This window comes from Spermophilus citellus, assembly GCF_964194105.1.
Source record: "Spermophilus citellus genome assembly, chromosome: 16".
Taxonomy (NCBI): Eukaryota; Metazoa; Chordata; class Mammalia; order Rodentia; family Sciuridae; genus Spermophilus; species Spermophilus citellus.
In genome coordinates, this window is record NC_138196.1 from 46,589,707 (window position 1) to 46,605,663 (window position 15,957).

Consider the following 15,957-nt stretch of genomic DNA (forward strand, 5'->3'; position numbering starts at 1 on the left):
GTTTATTCTTAATGCTGGAAAATTTTTATTCTTTAAGGGTGAAATTGAATTTTTAAAAACTCCAAAGTCCCTTGCTGCAAAGTCTTGTAAATAAGGAAGTAATTGATCTAAAATTTATTGAATTTTTGGTCACCCAAGTGAACTGAGGTTGTAAAGCAATAATTGTTCATCTAAGGAGTTCTAAAATTGGCCTTAAAGGATGAATCAATACCATGAATTGAATGCAGAAAGTATTCATTTATTATTTTTTGAGCCAGAAGTCTTGAACATGGGACGTTACCTATATTTTGTAATATTATGAACATATGACTTTAAGTTTGTTTATAAAAATACTTGGAGTTTTATTTAATTGAAATATTTCACAATTTGTATAGCTTGTATAATTTACAAGTTATATTTGGATAATTCTGGGGACAATTAAGTAGATCATATGCTTCCAGTTTTCTAAGGAATGGTAAAATCCCAGAAAAAAAGCATGCCTTCTACCTACCTATTCTTGCTAAGTCCACCCTTTTCACTAATGACATACATTTCTAGGATAGCCAGTGAAAATGATCAACCTGTGATATCTTAGAATATGTTGTTTGATTAGGCTAATTAGTAGGTAATCTTATACTTAAAGATTTTTGTACAGACACCATGATTGGTTATTCTTGAAGTGTATTTTGTAAGTTAAAAGAATATTTTAAACTAGGTTGGTTTGTGTGTGTGTAATAAAAAAAAATTTCTTGAGTGATAGATATCAATATCTTAGTGCATGTTGCCTACATCCCTTTAGTTTCACATTCTGAGTTTTTTTTTTTTTTTTTTAATTTTTTTCTGTAAGGTCAGAAGCTCTTCCTGAAGTATGTAGCTTTTTTTCCCCCTTCTGTTTTACTGAGTAACTTTTCCCCATCCCATTTTCTCATTTTCCGTCCAACTCTTTATTTGAAAATCCTATCTCAACAAAGAATTTATTCAAGTTTCTTTCTCTAATGGATATAAACTCATTTTTATTTACCTTAATAGAATTTTACCTTCTCATCTTCCTCATGTTAGGTGGATTTTATAGATATCTCCTCATCTAGTCTTAGTGGGATGCAGGGCAAGTGGGATACTGTCATAGTAACAACAACAAAAAAAAGTTAACCAAGTATAATAACATGTTTAAGTCTGTATGGAAAGAGAAACTAAAAGGTAGGTAGGTTGGACTCAAGTACTATATTGTATCTTTTGAGTTAATAATTATCACACTGTTAAATTTACCACTAAGATTTCTGACTTTATGTGCAGAACTAATCCTTCTATTTTCTTCTACCTCATAAAGTAGTTCACTTTGGAGACACTGTTGTTTTCCTATCCAAATCCATTTATTTTGTCATCTGGAAAGAGCACCTGTTTTTATTCTATTTGTTCCCTTGTGCAGGGCCTCACTTAGTAGAGATTGGGCTCTCTCAAGCCCAGGAGGTAAATAATGATTGTTTATGCCAGTGTTGATGGTCTCAACTCCTCTCTGCCTAACTATGCAAGTAGGACTCTTGACCTAATCTTGGTCAGTATGAGTTGGAGAGGAGGTTAGCTGGAAGCTACTCAAAGCCTTGTCTGAATAATAAAAGAGATGTCTAGGAGAACAAAGAGATCAGAGGAAGAAATGTCTCTCATGTTTGCTATTGTGTCACATGGGACTTTTGGAACCATTTGGATCATGAGCTAAGATAAGGCTGACTATTGAATGTGGCAAAGTGGAAGATAATATTTTGCTGCTAACTTAACTAACTTAGGAAACTCCCTTCCTCTACACTACTCATTTAAGATAAATAATTCCTCACTGTTAAAGTCACTTTTACCCTGGTTTTCATGTACTTGTAGTTAAAAATATCCCAGCTGTTAAATTCACTAATCTCAATATTTAAGGAGTCTTCAAAAAGTGAAGCTAAGGAGTAGTATTTCTCTGTATTGTACTTGCAATCAGAAAAATTTAAAAACTGATGGTCTTAATAGTGACTATTCCAACCATCTAGAGAGAAGAGTCTCTCTTCTCTCACAATATCTAAAGTTATTGGCTTCTTTATGAATTTCCTTATGTATAAAATTTATAACAACTTGTAGCAATGTTGTGAGTGGTAAATATTATTTATAATTAACTATGTAAATTCACAGTTATATAAAAAATAATCTTTGTTACCTTTTAACTTACAAATACTAGGTAAAGGACTTCTGTATTCTTTTAAATAATAATCAATTACATGATAATCCTATACTGTTTTTTATTTGTATTCAACAATAATATCTAATTTGGGGGTTAGGTTATTTATCAAAATTGTTTTTATTTGGGCTGGGGATGTGGCTCAAGCGGTAACGCGCTCGCCTGGCATGTGTGGGGTGCTGGGTTCGTTCTTCAGCACCACATAAAAATAAAATAAAGATGTTGTGTCCACCAAAAACTGAAAAATAAATATTAAAAAATTCTCTCTCTCTCTCTCTCTCTCTCTCTCTCTCTCTCTCTCTCTCTCTCTCTCCTCTCTCTCTCTTTCTTTAAAGAAAAAAGAATTGTTTTTATTTTTCTCTCTGGAACAACTAATAGAATCATAATGAAAAAAGCCGTGTGCAAGGAGTCAGGAGAAACATATGTGTCATCAACAGGCAGGTTGCCACTTTGGATAGTCATGTAACCTTTACAGGCCATATGACCACTGAAATGAAAGGGTTGACTACCTGCTTTCTTATTGCTCTGTTTAGTGATGAAAGTCTATTGATATCTCAGACTCCTCAATGTAATGACAGTCTGCAAGACAGAAAAAAAAAATTAATTCGAGCATCATAAATATAAGCCAGACTCAAGTGATCCCAATTTTAAATGATTATCATTTCTGCTTCTGCTTGGATATTCTGTGTTAGAAACAGGTCTGCTTGAGAATCTTTGGAAGAAAAATGGAGAGGATACAGCAGAATTATCTCTTTCTGATGAGCTAGTGCTCAGTAGCTTCCCTTCCAGAAAGTCTATGGTGTACATGAAATGACATTCCTTGGAATTCTCCAGAGACTGAAACTTCTCAGGGACTCTTTGGTTAGCTTTCAGAATCAGGAATAAAAATGTCATAGCCAGAGAGTGAGTCTGAAAATGGGAATCCTCTCTACAAGACAGTATTAACTATCTAGAATGCATAGTGAATTTCTCAGTCCCTTGTTTACAACCCAGGAGCAATTTAGGTATAAAGAGAAACAGCATAGTTATTTCCCATTTTAACCCCTGGGCTTTATGCTCTATTAATTGCTGTTATTTCTTTAAAAACTTAGTAACACAGATGTCTGTTTGTCTCATTGTTCAAATAAAAGGAACTGAGGCAGAGCAAAGATTTAAAAAAATAATAATAATAAGATAAAAATACAATAAATGGAATCCAGAAAATCAGTAGGACTTAAGGAAATAAAAGCTCTGTAATAAAACTCCTGGATTCTAATTCTAGTCTAACACATACTAGCTTTAAGACCTGTTGGCAAGTTGGTCAACTCCTTTGATTCTGTTTCCATCTGTAAAATCAGGAATGATTCCTATCATGTAAGATTTTATTTTTTTGTAATTGCAGTGCATGGGGATTGAACCTAGAACCTTGTTCATGCTAGGCAAGTCCTCTACTGCTGAGTTACATGTGCAGCCTTCATGTAGGATTTTTGATATTTAAAAAATGTGTATAAGTATTCAGAAGAGTAACTGACCTGTAATAGACATATGACAAATTGTATTCCTTTTCCCCCCTGCATAGAATTAGTGTGCCTAAAATTTTGCCTCTTAGTCTACATGCTTCTAACCAAGTTGTTGTTTATAAATCTCTCACAAGCCTACCTACAACTGATTTGTCTCTGGAAAGCCTACTTCTGACTTTCCAGTTCGAACAAGTCCATTCCAAAGAGTTAACTCACAAATGAAATGTCTCTGTAGAGTTATTTAATAAAGCATTAGGCAAGTAAAGAACTTGAAGTATTATATCTTAATAATATCTGTATAACATTTCCATCACTGTGACAAAATATCTGAGATAAAGGATTTTTGAAGAGGAAAGGTATATTTTGGCTCAGTTTCAGAGATTTCAGTCTATGTTTGGTTGGCCCCTTGCTTTTGAGTCTATGGCAAGATAGAACATGATGGTGGGTAAAACTTGCAGAAGAAACTGCTCACCTCATGGCAGCCAGGAGACACTGAGAGAGTGAGAGAGAGGAAGGGTCCCAATATCTCCTTCAGAGGTACTCCCTCTATGGCCTAACTTCCTTTCTCTAGGCCCCATCTCCTTAAGTTTCCACCATCTCCCAATAGCACTACAAACTGGGGACCAAGCTTTCAACACATGGGCCTTTAGGAAACATTCAAGATTGATGCTGTAGCAATGGCAGTCTCCATAGTCTTTAAAATTGTTTTGGATCCCAGTATTATTTCTGATCGCCCAAACTTGTAGCCTTATAACTTCCTTGGAAAGTTTACTTTTGTATAGTTCCTTTCCTATAGCTGTTAAGCTTGACCCTTTGCTTACAGGTGTGCTCATAGGTTTCTTCTTTCTTTTTTAAATGTTTTTGTAGTTGTAGATGGAAAGAATGCCTTTGTTTATTTTTATATGGTGCTAAGGATAGAATCCAGTGCCTCATGCATGCTAGGCAAGTGCTTTGCCACTGAGTTACAGTTACTCATAGGTTTCTGAGTAAATCCAAGTTCTGTGCCTTCCTTTCTATGAATTTCACTTTTAGCTTTTAAGTACTCATATACAAACTTGGTGACACAAAAACTTATATCATGAAAATAGAAGGGAAAAAACTTAAAGTGAGGGCATATAAGGGTGTTTGTGTGTCTGTATGTGTTTTAACTATTCCACGTTATTTTTTAAAAAGACCCATTGCCAACATTTAAAAATTGAGATTTTACATTAAAATATCCAAATCTCCAACTTTACTTTTAATAGACTTTTTTAAAGTAACAAAATTAAAAAGAAGGCATAATTTTTTTCCCAATGTCCTTTGTCCCTTATAACTTTTAAAATGAAAGATATGGAAAGATCTAACAAAATATCTGTATAGCAACATTTGCTTCATACTAAGAGTAGCCGTCGCTTTTGCTGGGCTTCCCACTTCCCATTTTGTCACTTTGCAGTTATTCTCTGTTGCAATACAACAGCTCTGTTTATTCATGTACATTACTTGATCCTATAGGTATTTGAGATTAAAAATTTATAGATGGAAATCACCTTAACTTGTTACAATAAAAAATTCTATAAGAATCTGTTTTTCCTTCATCTATTGAAGCTAAATAATTCTACAGAATGTCAACTTTTTGACTGTACAAATATCTTTGAACTTATATAGTAAACTATAAAATTGTATATATCAAACAACCCCACAATTAAGTGAATTTTATTTGACCCATTAAGACATATAGTCTATAAAGAGTTATTAAAACTTATACTTGCAAAGTGTATGATACAATAAACCATATAACCATGCAAGAAAAAAACTTTCTCAATAGATAATAGCTGCTCCAGACCTGCTATAGTTTGTATCTAAAATCTTCCAAATGGGCATGGTCCCTGGCCCTTGGCACTATTGGGAGGTTGTGAAGCCTTTGGGATATGGAGCTTATGGGAGGTTTTAGGTGACTGAGGTCAAGACTTCGAAGGCAATTGTGGGAGCTCCCACCCCTTCTCTTTCTCATCCCAGCTATAAGGTGAATGATTTTGCCATGTAATACTATGATGATATGCCATCACAACACAGGCTCAAAAAAAAAAAAAAAAATGGGGCCAGCTGATCATGGACTGAAACCTTAAAAACTGAGCTAAAACAAACCTTTTTTCTTCATAAGATATACATCTGGGGTATTGTTATAGTGATGGAAAGCTAACACAAAAAATTCACTACTAAAACTGGGGTCATTGCTGTGACTATTCCTGAGAAAAAGTGGAGAAGGAATTTGGAAAAGTTTGGAGGAATAGGCTAGAGAATGCCTAGAATAATGTAAGTGGAGCTTAACGGGTGGTTCTGTGGGGCTCAGTAGACCAGAATGCCAGTAGACTTGTGGAAAGTAAAGGCCTGGCTGTTAATGCTTCAGATGAAATGAGAATTCTATTAGAAACTGGTCTAGAGGCCATTCATATTATTCCGTTGCAAAGATTTTGGCTGCATTGTGTCCATGCCCAAAGACTTTGTAGGAGGCTGAACTTAGAGATGTTGGACTAATTTACGTGGTGGAGGGAATTTTAATGTAGCACAGTGTTAAAGCAGCAGCTTGGGTAGTGGGTTTTAGACAAATTTACAGTGAGGATGGGAGCAAAAACTAACAGTAGATACATTAGGAAAACTTTCTGGCCTGAAAAGGAGCATGTTTAGAGGTACAACCAAGGAGGGCACAGTTACTGAAAGGTTAACTGCCATTAAAAAGCAAAACACTTTGCACTGGGTTAATAGGAGGTTTCAGTCTTTGGCTAGTTGGCCCCATTGTTTTGGACTCATAATAGGGCAGCCCATGATGGAAGTGTATGACAAAACAACTCATGGCCACGACATGAAAAACAAAGAGGAAGAGACAGGATACCACAATCCTCTTTAAGGGACACACTCCCAATGACCTAAAACTTCCCACTAGGCCCCACTTTTTATGGTCTCTACCACCATATCCCAATAGCGCTAAACTAGAAACCATGGACCTTTTTGGAAGACATTTCAGATCCAAACCATAGCAAAGAACCCATATTGTTTTGTATCTGAAACTTTTCTAACATTTCCTTAGGTTAATTCTTGGTTGACTTAATGGTAGTTCAGATATTATTTTTCCCCTTTATTCTCCACTAGGTTACATGCTTTCTTCTGTGTTCCTATAGCTCTTTGCACATTTTAGTCATTTTCCTATCTGTTCAATTAAACACTGTTCAAAAAATATCATGAAATAAATGTGTACATGTGGCACAGCTTTGGAAAACAAATTGCAGCAATTTACTTTAGAATTCCATAAAGTTTTAAATATGTTAATGTACATCAACTTTCGCTAAGAGACAGATAAAAGCTATTTAAATTACCAGTTTCTTGGCTTTTTATTTTCACATCAGCTATGTATATGTATGTGCTCATGTGTACACATACATGCAAATGCTATTTTCTTTTCTCTAAGGATATTAATTACACAAATTTATAGTCTCCTTTTTGTTCCCGTTTCTTGCAATTTTGTGTTTTGGTTTGCTGAGCTTGCATTCCTTTCATAGTTTTGTTTTATTAAAACTTTTATGATGTTCTTATTTCTGTTTTTGATATTCTCTGTTGACTTGTTTGTGGATCTTTACTCTGCCATATATTGCCTCTGATGATGAGCAGAAAGAATAATGTGCTTCTATATGGGGCAAGCTGATAGTTGTCTTCTGGAAATAAAGGCTTTCTGTGAGCTAGTAGCCTCCTTGATTTGTAACTTTCCACAACACTGCTACCTACCTTAGAAGCTCACATTAATACTAATACTAATACTAATACTACTAATAATAATTTTTGCAATATTCAGGATTGAACCCAGGGCTTCCCACATGCCAAGCAAGTGCTCCACCACTGAGCTATATCCCCATTTTTATTTTAGTTTGAGATAGGCCTTGCTGATTTGCTGAGGCTGACCTTGAACTTGTGATTTTCCTGCCTCAGCCTCTGAAGTAGCTGGGATTATAGGCATGCGCCACCGTGTCTGACCTTCACTGTTAACATGAATGCAAATATAATTTCTGTTTACAGGTTGAAACATGCAATAAAATGGACAGAGTTAACTAGCCCATCTGCTACATATGTTACTTCAGTCATTAACCTGAGAAATAATTCTGCCCTTTCTCCTCTCTATACATTCTTGCTTTGTATTGACTTGGTTCAAACACTTGGAAGACCTTCAAACTGCTCCTGACTTTGTATTGGTTTTATGTTTTGGGTTATGATTATTTTCTGTATTTACTTCCTTTTCTTTATTTCCACTCTGTTCCTTAAATCTAATCCCATGTTCTGTCTTTCAGATCTTCCTTAAAATTTCTTATCTGCTATGGTAGTGTTTGCTTTTCAGCATCATTACAGATTTGCCTTTTAAAAATCTCTTTTAATAGTTCATAGATTTAAATAAGAAAAGAAAATTGCCTATTCTTTATCTACTTTCTTTAAGTGTCTGAATTCTTCATTTGCAAGATTTATCTATAAACTTTTACTTGAATTATCCAGCACTATGGGAAATGCTTATCATTATTTTCATTTGATCTTTTTAAAAAAATCTCTGGACTTTCACATCAAGCTGTATGCTCCTTCAGAGCAAAGATCACCCTATACTCATTTGTTTTTCCATTTCCTTTCAAGATGTTGGATAAATGGTATCTGCTTATTTGAACTCTGTGTTAGGAAATCCAAGTTTATGCAAAAGATAAGCCAAGCATTAAATGACTGTTTATTCTCTATAGGGATCTTTTAACTATATATAGAGATTGCATTTCATGTTTTAGGGATTATCAGAAAAATGAGAATGCCAATTAATTGTATATTCCTATTAATGAAGTTATCTGTTGTCCTGGATTGATTTAGCCCCAAACAGATTCAGAGATACTGAGGTAAAACCATAGTAATTCTCTTCTTTCAAAGAACCTTAGAGAATAAAATTATTAGAGGAGAACCTTACAGAAAAAGATTACTAATGGAAGGCAATTTATATTTTCTATTGTGCTATGATTACAGTATTACTTTCAAGGGTGTGTGTGTGTGTGTGTGTGTGTGTGTGTGTGTGTACTTGCATTCAAAGTAGTATCAGTGGGGCTGGGGTTGTAGCTCAGTGGTACAGTAGGTATCTAGCATATATGCAAGATCCTTAATTCAATCTAAGCACCACACCCATCCCTGCAAAAAAGGTAGTATCACTGTTAGCATGAATAAATAATAAGAAGAGTATTTATTGCAGGATGATTTATAATAGTAAATATTGGAAACAATCTAAATACCTAAAAGTATAGTGAATAGTTTAAATAATATTATTAATATTATGCAGATATTAAGATTGATAAGGTAGAAATAACATTATCATTGATGTAAATTTAGAAAGATAATTATAAATAAATTATTGAGTGGGAAAAGAGAAAGTTTCAAAATTCTATATTTTGTTGTAAGTAAAGGTTCGTGAATGTAGAAAAAATTTAGAAAATTTTGCATCAATGTGTTACTAGTGGTTGTCTTGGTTATATAAGATTCCAAATTATTTATATGTTTTCTTTGCCTGTTTTTTTATTTTTTTAATGAGATGAATCAGTTTTGGAATAAGTTTTTTTAAAGTTATTAAAAATAGCAAAATGTTCAAAATCACATTTGTAATTAATATTCGAGAACTTATTTTCATTACATAAAAGAATTCAATATCTGGCTGCAGTTAGATTTATCTAATACAGTTATTGAAAATGCATTGCTAGATTGCCATGATTAACTTGCTTGGAATTTATTAATGATGGTTCATTTGTCATTAACAATGTAAGAATTACCTTCTTTTTGTTTGATACCTCATTTGTGTAGAAAACGTCTCAAAAATGTAATAAATGTGAAGAGTATAACTGAGAAATGAATTGGACATTCCTAATTGAAAAATTTACATGAAACATTTTAATGTGTTTTCTATGAAATTTTTCTTTAAAAATCTGAATAATATAAAAAAACCTAATGAGTTAAAACTTTAATATCACAAGGCCAGTCAGGCCCCAACTTTAATGTACATTCTAGATTCTTTTTAAATAATAGCTTAGATCTTGAGCAATTATTTGCCTGGTATCATTCTTGGGGTTTCACATACACTATCTTGCTTAACCTGACAACACTTTTAGGTAAATAGGTGCTTTTAACATTCTCATTTCCAATTTGAGAAAAAAGGCTTTAGATAGGTCGAGTAACTTGCCCATGGTCACCAGCAGGATCTGAACCTGACCTTAAAAGGAGAAGGTCACACTCTTTTTTTTTTTTTTTTTTTTTTTATTGTTGGTTGTTCAAAACATTACATAGTTCTTAATATACCATATTTCACAGATTGATTCAAGTGGGTTATGAACTCCCATTTTTACCCCATATACAGATTGCTGTGTCACATCAGTTACATTTCCATTGATTTACAAATTGCCTTTCTAGTGACTGATGTATTCTGCTGTCTATCCCATTCTCCACTATCCCCCCTCCCCTCCCCTCCCCTCCCCTTCTCTCTCTCCACCCCCTCTACTGTAAATCATTTCTTACACTTATATAATTTCTCTCCTACTCCTCCTTTCCTCTTATATGTAATTGTGTATAACCCTGTTAATCACTTAGATGCTTTTCTTGACTTTGAATGGTGGAATCTTTTACGACCAGTGTTTCCTACAACAATGAAACTTTAGGGTTGTAAGCTAATATAACAGAATTTTTAAAAACTAGGCCATTATTTTCATTATGCAGGGTTCATACCTCTGAAAGGGCAGCCAGTCTAAACTTAATCCCCAAAGAAAAACTTAATAAAAACTATATAAATCCTGATATTGAGTACTTGCTTGAGTCTTTTTTTAGGTCTTTCTTCTCAATGATAATCCTATTCCATAGGATGTCAGAAGAGAAAGCATTATCTGCATCTAAGATTTTTCCATAGCTGTGTCCCAACACTCTCTAACATTTTAAGCCATCTAAGATTTACATATTCTAGAGCCTAGGTTTTTATGAAAAAAAAAAGACCAGAAAATATAATAGTCAAAAAATGAGAAAAATTAGAAGTTTAGTTCAAAGCATCCAAAAGAACACAAATTAAACCATTATGCATATGCTAGGCCTTTCCCAGATATTCATGCTTGAAGAAGTTTCTTGTCTGTTTGATATTAAGGTTCCCTCTACAACCTGAAGTCATCGATACAACTTAGTATTTTTCTCAGTGGAAATATTGTGAATATTGATTAGTATTCCAAGTGAACCCCAAAGTCTCCATATCTGATTTACAGATGATATTTGTAAAAAGGTATGCCTAAAATTAACAACAAACAAAATAAAATTCTGCATTATAGAATGTTAAAAGGAGTTATATTCTGCCAATAACAAAGACCCCCAAAATGATGACTTAAGTACAATAAAAGTTTATCTTTCTCTTACAGAAAATAAATTAAGAGCCTGGAAATTTCATGGTCATCAATGACCCAAGCTACTTCTTTTTTCTTAGCTGTCCCCAGTATATGACTCCCATTCTCAGTGTCACTCATGGTCCAAAATGGCTATTAGAAGTCTAGTTATTGGGGCTGGGGCTGTAGCTCAGTGGCAGCGTGCTTGCCTGGTACATGTGAGACATTAGGTTTGATCCTTAGCACCATGTAAAATAAAAATGAAGGCATGCTGCTGTCCATCTAAACTAATATATATATATATATATATATATATATGCTTTTAAAAGAAAAAAAAAATTTTTAAAGAAGTCTAGTTAATGATCCAGGCAGGTAGTAAGCAAAAGGACAGAAGAGCAAATAGAGTGCGTACAATTGTTTATTCTTTCATTCCCTTTTAAGATATTTTCTTGGATATTTACCTCACAACTTTCCTATATATTTCATAGGCTGTGACTTAAGTATTTAGCAACAAGTAGTTACAAGCAAGACTAAAACATTGCTACCTAGAACAAAATCTGTCTTCCCTTACTTAGAAAAAGGGAAATAATTGTTTTTGAAAAGCAGCTCTCAGCCTCTATCCAAATTATATAATCAACACTCATTCAGATTTCTCAGTTTAAGACATTACCATCTGTAGCTGGACAGTGATAGTTCCAGTCAGAACCCATATGTCCTGCTGACCTATATTAACCAGAGAGGTTGCAGTTGCTTCTATTAATGGTAAATTAAATGATAGTGAACCAATCTAACATAAAATACAAGAGTTTTTACTTGCCTGTTTTCCTTAGAATGCTCCACCTGCCCCTTGGATATTTCAGAGTATTATTGCCTACTTATTTGATAAGGGTTTTTGTGATAATTTATCTTGCAAAATACAAGTTATGCTGTCTATCCAGATTCTGTGATTATAATTTAAATAGTTTTAGTAGGCTCTAGCATTTAACATTTGTCTTTAACTTTAATGCTTTTTATAACTTTGGGTAAGTTTTTCTTTTCTCAAATTTTCTCTTTCAGTATAGCTGAAATACAGAAAGATGTGGAATACAGATTGCCATTCACTGTAAACAATCTGACTATTAACATTAATATGTGAGTAGAATTGTATCTTATTTTTTTCATGTAATAGGAATTAAACTTTTTATTCTCTCGTAGTTACTATAGAAATAAGATGTTTAAAGTGAATTTAAGTAACTATAATTTTTTTAAAAAGTGTGCAACTTAGTGAATAATTTGTAAAAGACATCACTGATACAGGTAGCCATAGAAAAGGAAGTATAAAAGAGAAAATGCAATTAAAAGATACGATAATAACCCTTAGTACTATAATTATTTTTATTAGAACTAGTCTTAGCTAGAGATAGACTGAAAAATGATAATAACAAAGGAATCACATATGGAAAACCTATAGAGATTGATTCACCTTTACATCAGAAACAAGTTAACATGTTTGAAACTTTAACAGTAGATATACTACATCATTGAGAACAGTCAGGGCTGGTTTTGATCAGCTGATTTTTGCCGCGGGGGTGGGGGATGGAATTAAAAGTTAAAAATGTAATTATGAGGTTTGTATTGAAGTCATAAACAGAAGAAGTTGGACTGATTGCTGAAGTGACTATTTAGGCTTAATTGCAATTATTAGTCTCCATTGTTAAAAAAAAAATGAGCTATTACCTCAGATTGCATTTAGGTGGTTGGTTGTTTGAGGAAGTATCTGGGTAAGGTAAAGAAAAAAAACATCTCTTATTCATCTTTGTATCCTCATTGCTTAACATCGTGCCTATGCAGAGGAGGCCTTATTAAATAATAGTTGCACGAATGGATTCAAGCATGAACATTTAACTCTGCCAAGCATTAACTTGACACATGAGCTTTATGAATCCTTATAGCCATCATGCAGATTAGGACAAAGTACAAACACATGGTTAGTAGATATCATAACAGGATACAAATCCAGATTGATGGGCTGGAAATGCCATTTATTATCTCTTTTACCAAAGTAGTTTTAAAATCTTTATATAAATGAAGTAGTTTTATTTCTCATCAAATGTCTGGGTAGAGATAAGTAGGAGAATCCAACAAGGAACTAGTTTTCTTTGTGACAATACTGTCAACAAATAGCCTTCTGGGCCAACAAGAATAGAGAGATAGTGTAAAAGGAAAACTATTCTGAATTTTAGAGATTTGGAAAATAGTAAACTCATTTTTAAGACTTTACCTGATAATTTTAATGTTGTAATACTACAAAAGGTTAACTTTTCACCTTTGAGAATTTGTTGACAATAAATTGTTGGAGAACTTATTGTGTTTTTTTGCTTGCACCTATGTAATTGATCTCAAAGTTGGGAGAGAGGTGTTAATTGGAACATTTAGATGAAAATAAGGTAGAATCAAGGCATGACGAAATCCAGCATTTCAGTTCTAGTGCTTTGCATTTTATCTACTTACTCTTTAGACATAGAACAGATGTTGGAATAATTACTGGTGGCATTTTAAAATTTAAGGAAAAAAAAAAAAGCAAAAAAAAAAAAAAAAAACCCAAGAATACTGTGTGGCCAGAAACTGTGATCCAATAAATAATCAGACAGGGTTTGTATGATTCATTTGATTCTGATTTTTAGCTGAGATTTTGTATAGCTTGGCATATTTGAAAACAATCACCATGATGTAAAAACTTCTATAATTCAAACTGTCTATATTGCACATTAAGGTTTTAGCTGTGTTGAATTACTATATAACCAAAGTGTAATTGTTCATAAATTTTAGTTAACTCAATAACCATCATAGAGTTTTTTGGTATGGTTGGGGTTTTTATTTATTTATTTATTTATTTTGTTTGTTTGTTTTTGTTAGGTACTAAGGATTGAACCTACGGAAACTTTACCTCTGAGCTATGTCCCTAGCTCATTTAATTTTTTTTTTAATTTATTTTTTTTACTTTGAGACAGGATCTCACTAAGCTGACCAGGCTGGCCTCAAACTTGCCTATACTGGCCTTGAACTTGCAATCCTGTTACCTCAGCCACCTTTGTCACCGTAATCACGGGCCTGCTCTACTGTGCCAGGCATAGAACATTTAGTACTTAATGATGAATCTGTATAAGTGTAAAAATTTAATTTCCTTTTAACTTGAATTTTAGGATTGTGACTATATAATATAATATTTCTTGTTTTTGTTTTTTTACCAGATTACTTCCTCCACAATTTCCTCAGGAAAAACCAGTAATCAGTGTTTATCCACCAATACGACATCACTTAATGGATAAACAAGGAGTGTATGTTACTTCTCCATTAGTAAGCAATGTATGTGTGTGGTATAATTTTTTTCAGAGTACTATAACAAGTGTATTACTTTTCTATGAAATATGTTTGCAACCTAAAATTCATTTAAAATTTCACTTTGGATTCAGTAATTTTCCAAAAAATATTTTACCTTATATACCTTATATACCTTATATATTTTATATATTTTACCTTAAATATCATGTTTAGTTAATACTATGACTTATAGTTTTTGGATATGATATGGTTGACGTTAAAGGACCATAACTTTACGTTTGAACTCTCAAACTATTATAAATAGTGAAATGTGGAATTATTTTAGCTTTATTGTTGATTGAATGGACTTTCAACCTAATTTGCTAATTACTGAATACTTATAATATTGATTCTATAAGAAAATGTCGTGAGTTGTGGATTGCTATTAAGTTGATTTGACACAGTTGTCTTTGTTTTTCTGGCAATTCTTGACTTGCAAAAGTGGATTAAGATTTAAAATGACATTATGTCAATGAGACTTTATGATCTTTTTTTTGAAAGTGATTTTAATACTCATGCATTATTGTTACTTTCAGTTTACAATGCATTCAGATCTTGGGAAAATTGTTCAAAGTCTGTTGGATGAGTTTTGGAAGAATCCCCCAGTTTTAGCTCCTGCTTCGACAGCATTTCCATAGTAAGTATATTTATAACTAATAAAAACATATTTGTACTTATCAAAGAAATCAAAATGCAGTTTAAAAGATTAAATGATGTTAAAAGGTAACCCTCTAATTTCCATATCCTCATCTTCAAATGTATCCACACTTTTCAGTGGCAACTATATTGCTATTTTTCTAACGTTTACCTTCCTTTTCTGAATAATATGTACACGATGTTATCTCTCAATTCTTTCATTTTAGATATTTCTATTGACCTGTTATTATAATTGATAGCTACATTATAATAATTTTAGCTATCTTTCAAAAAGTTCTCTCCACCTTTTCTTCCAAGTGAAATTATATTATGATTTTAACTTATTATGTCATTATTTTAAATTATATCATGATATAAATTATATCCTGATTTTAACCTATATTTGGTGTTTTCATTACTTTGACTTTAAATATTACCCATTGCTGAGCCAAGTATGTAACCATTTTTACTTTTTCCTGGAGTTAGTAGTTACCTCATTTTTGTATTGCTTTGGTTTTTTTAGATCTTAATTTTCCACATCATAAATTTCCACAGAGCTCTTAACAGTTCTGAAAAATATCTCTTAACCCATTTTTTCACATTGTCAGGTCATCTCTAGGTTCTGTGGGATTTTGTTTTTGTTTTTGTTTTTCCTTTTACTTGCAGATGAAGTTGCACTTTTTCCCCCTTCTTTCTGAATTCTTCTCTATGATTATTCCACAGCTGTCATCCAGGAACTTCACTGGTCTTAGGATTTTCCTCTGCCACTTTCTTGTATTAAACTCTTTACTTCCTGGGTTTTGTATTATTCACTTTTTAAAGCTACCTCCTAGTTTCTTGGTTTACTGTCTTTTTATAGTTTCCTGTGTAAAGGAATGTTGTTCTAGTT

At 32.9% G+C, this 15,957-nt stretch overlaps 1 protein-coding gene across 7 annotated transcripts in view; it reads left to right on the forward strand.

Moving 5' to 3' along the window:
• Nucleotides 1-15,957, forward strand: part of VPS37A (VPS37A subunit of ESCRT-I) — a 74,104-nt gene that overhangs the window by 2,457 nt on the left and 55,690 nt on the right. For 5 of the 7 annotated variants that reach the window (XR_014019127.1, XR_014019128.1, XM_081269200.1 and 2 more), the window contains exons 2-4: nt 12,129-12,203; nt 14,303-14,417; nt 14,969-15,069. Coding sequence is in view for 5 of the 7 variants with exons in the window: in XM_081269198.1 (XP_081125324.1) it covers nt 12,129-12,203; nt 14,303-14,417; nt 14,969-15,069 (291 nt within the window). In the remaining 2 variants the exon portion in view is untranslated. Of the gene's footprint in view, nt 1-10,843; nt 10,976-12,128; nt 12,204-14,302; nt 14,418-14,968; nt 15,070-15,957 lie in introns of those variants that run through there. The other 2 variants (XM_081269199.1, XM_081269201.1) reach the window with 2 other exon arrangements.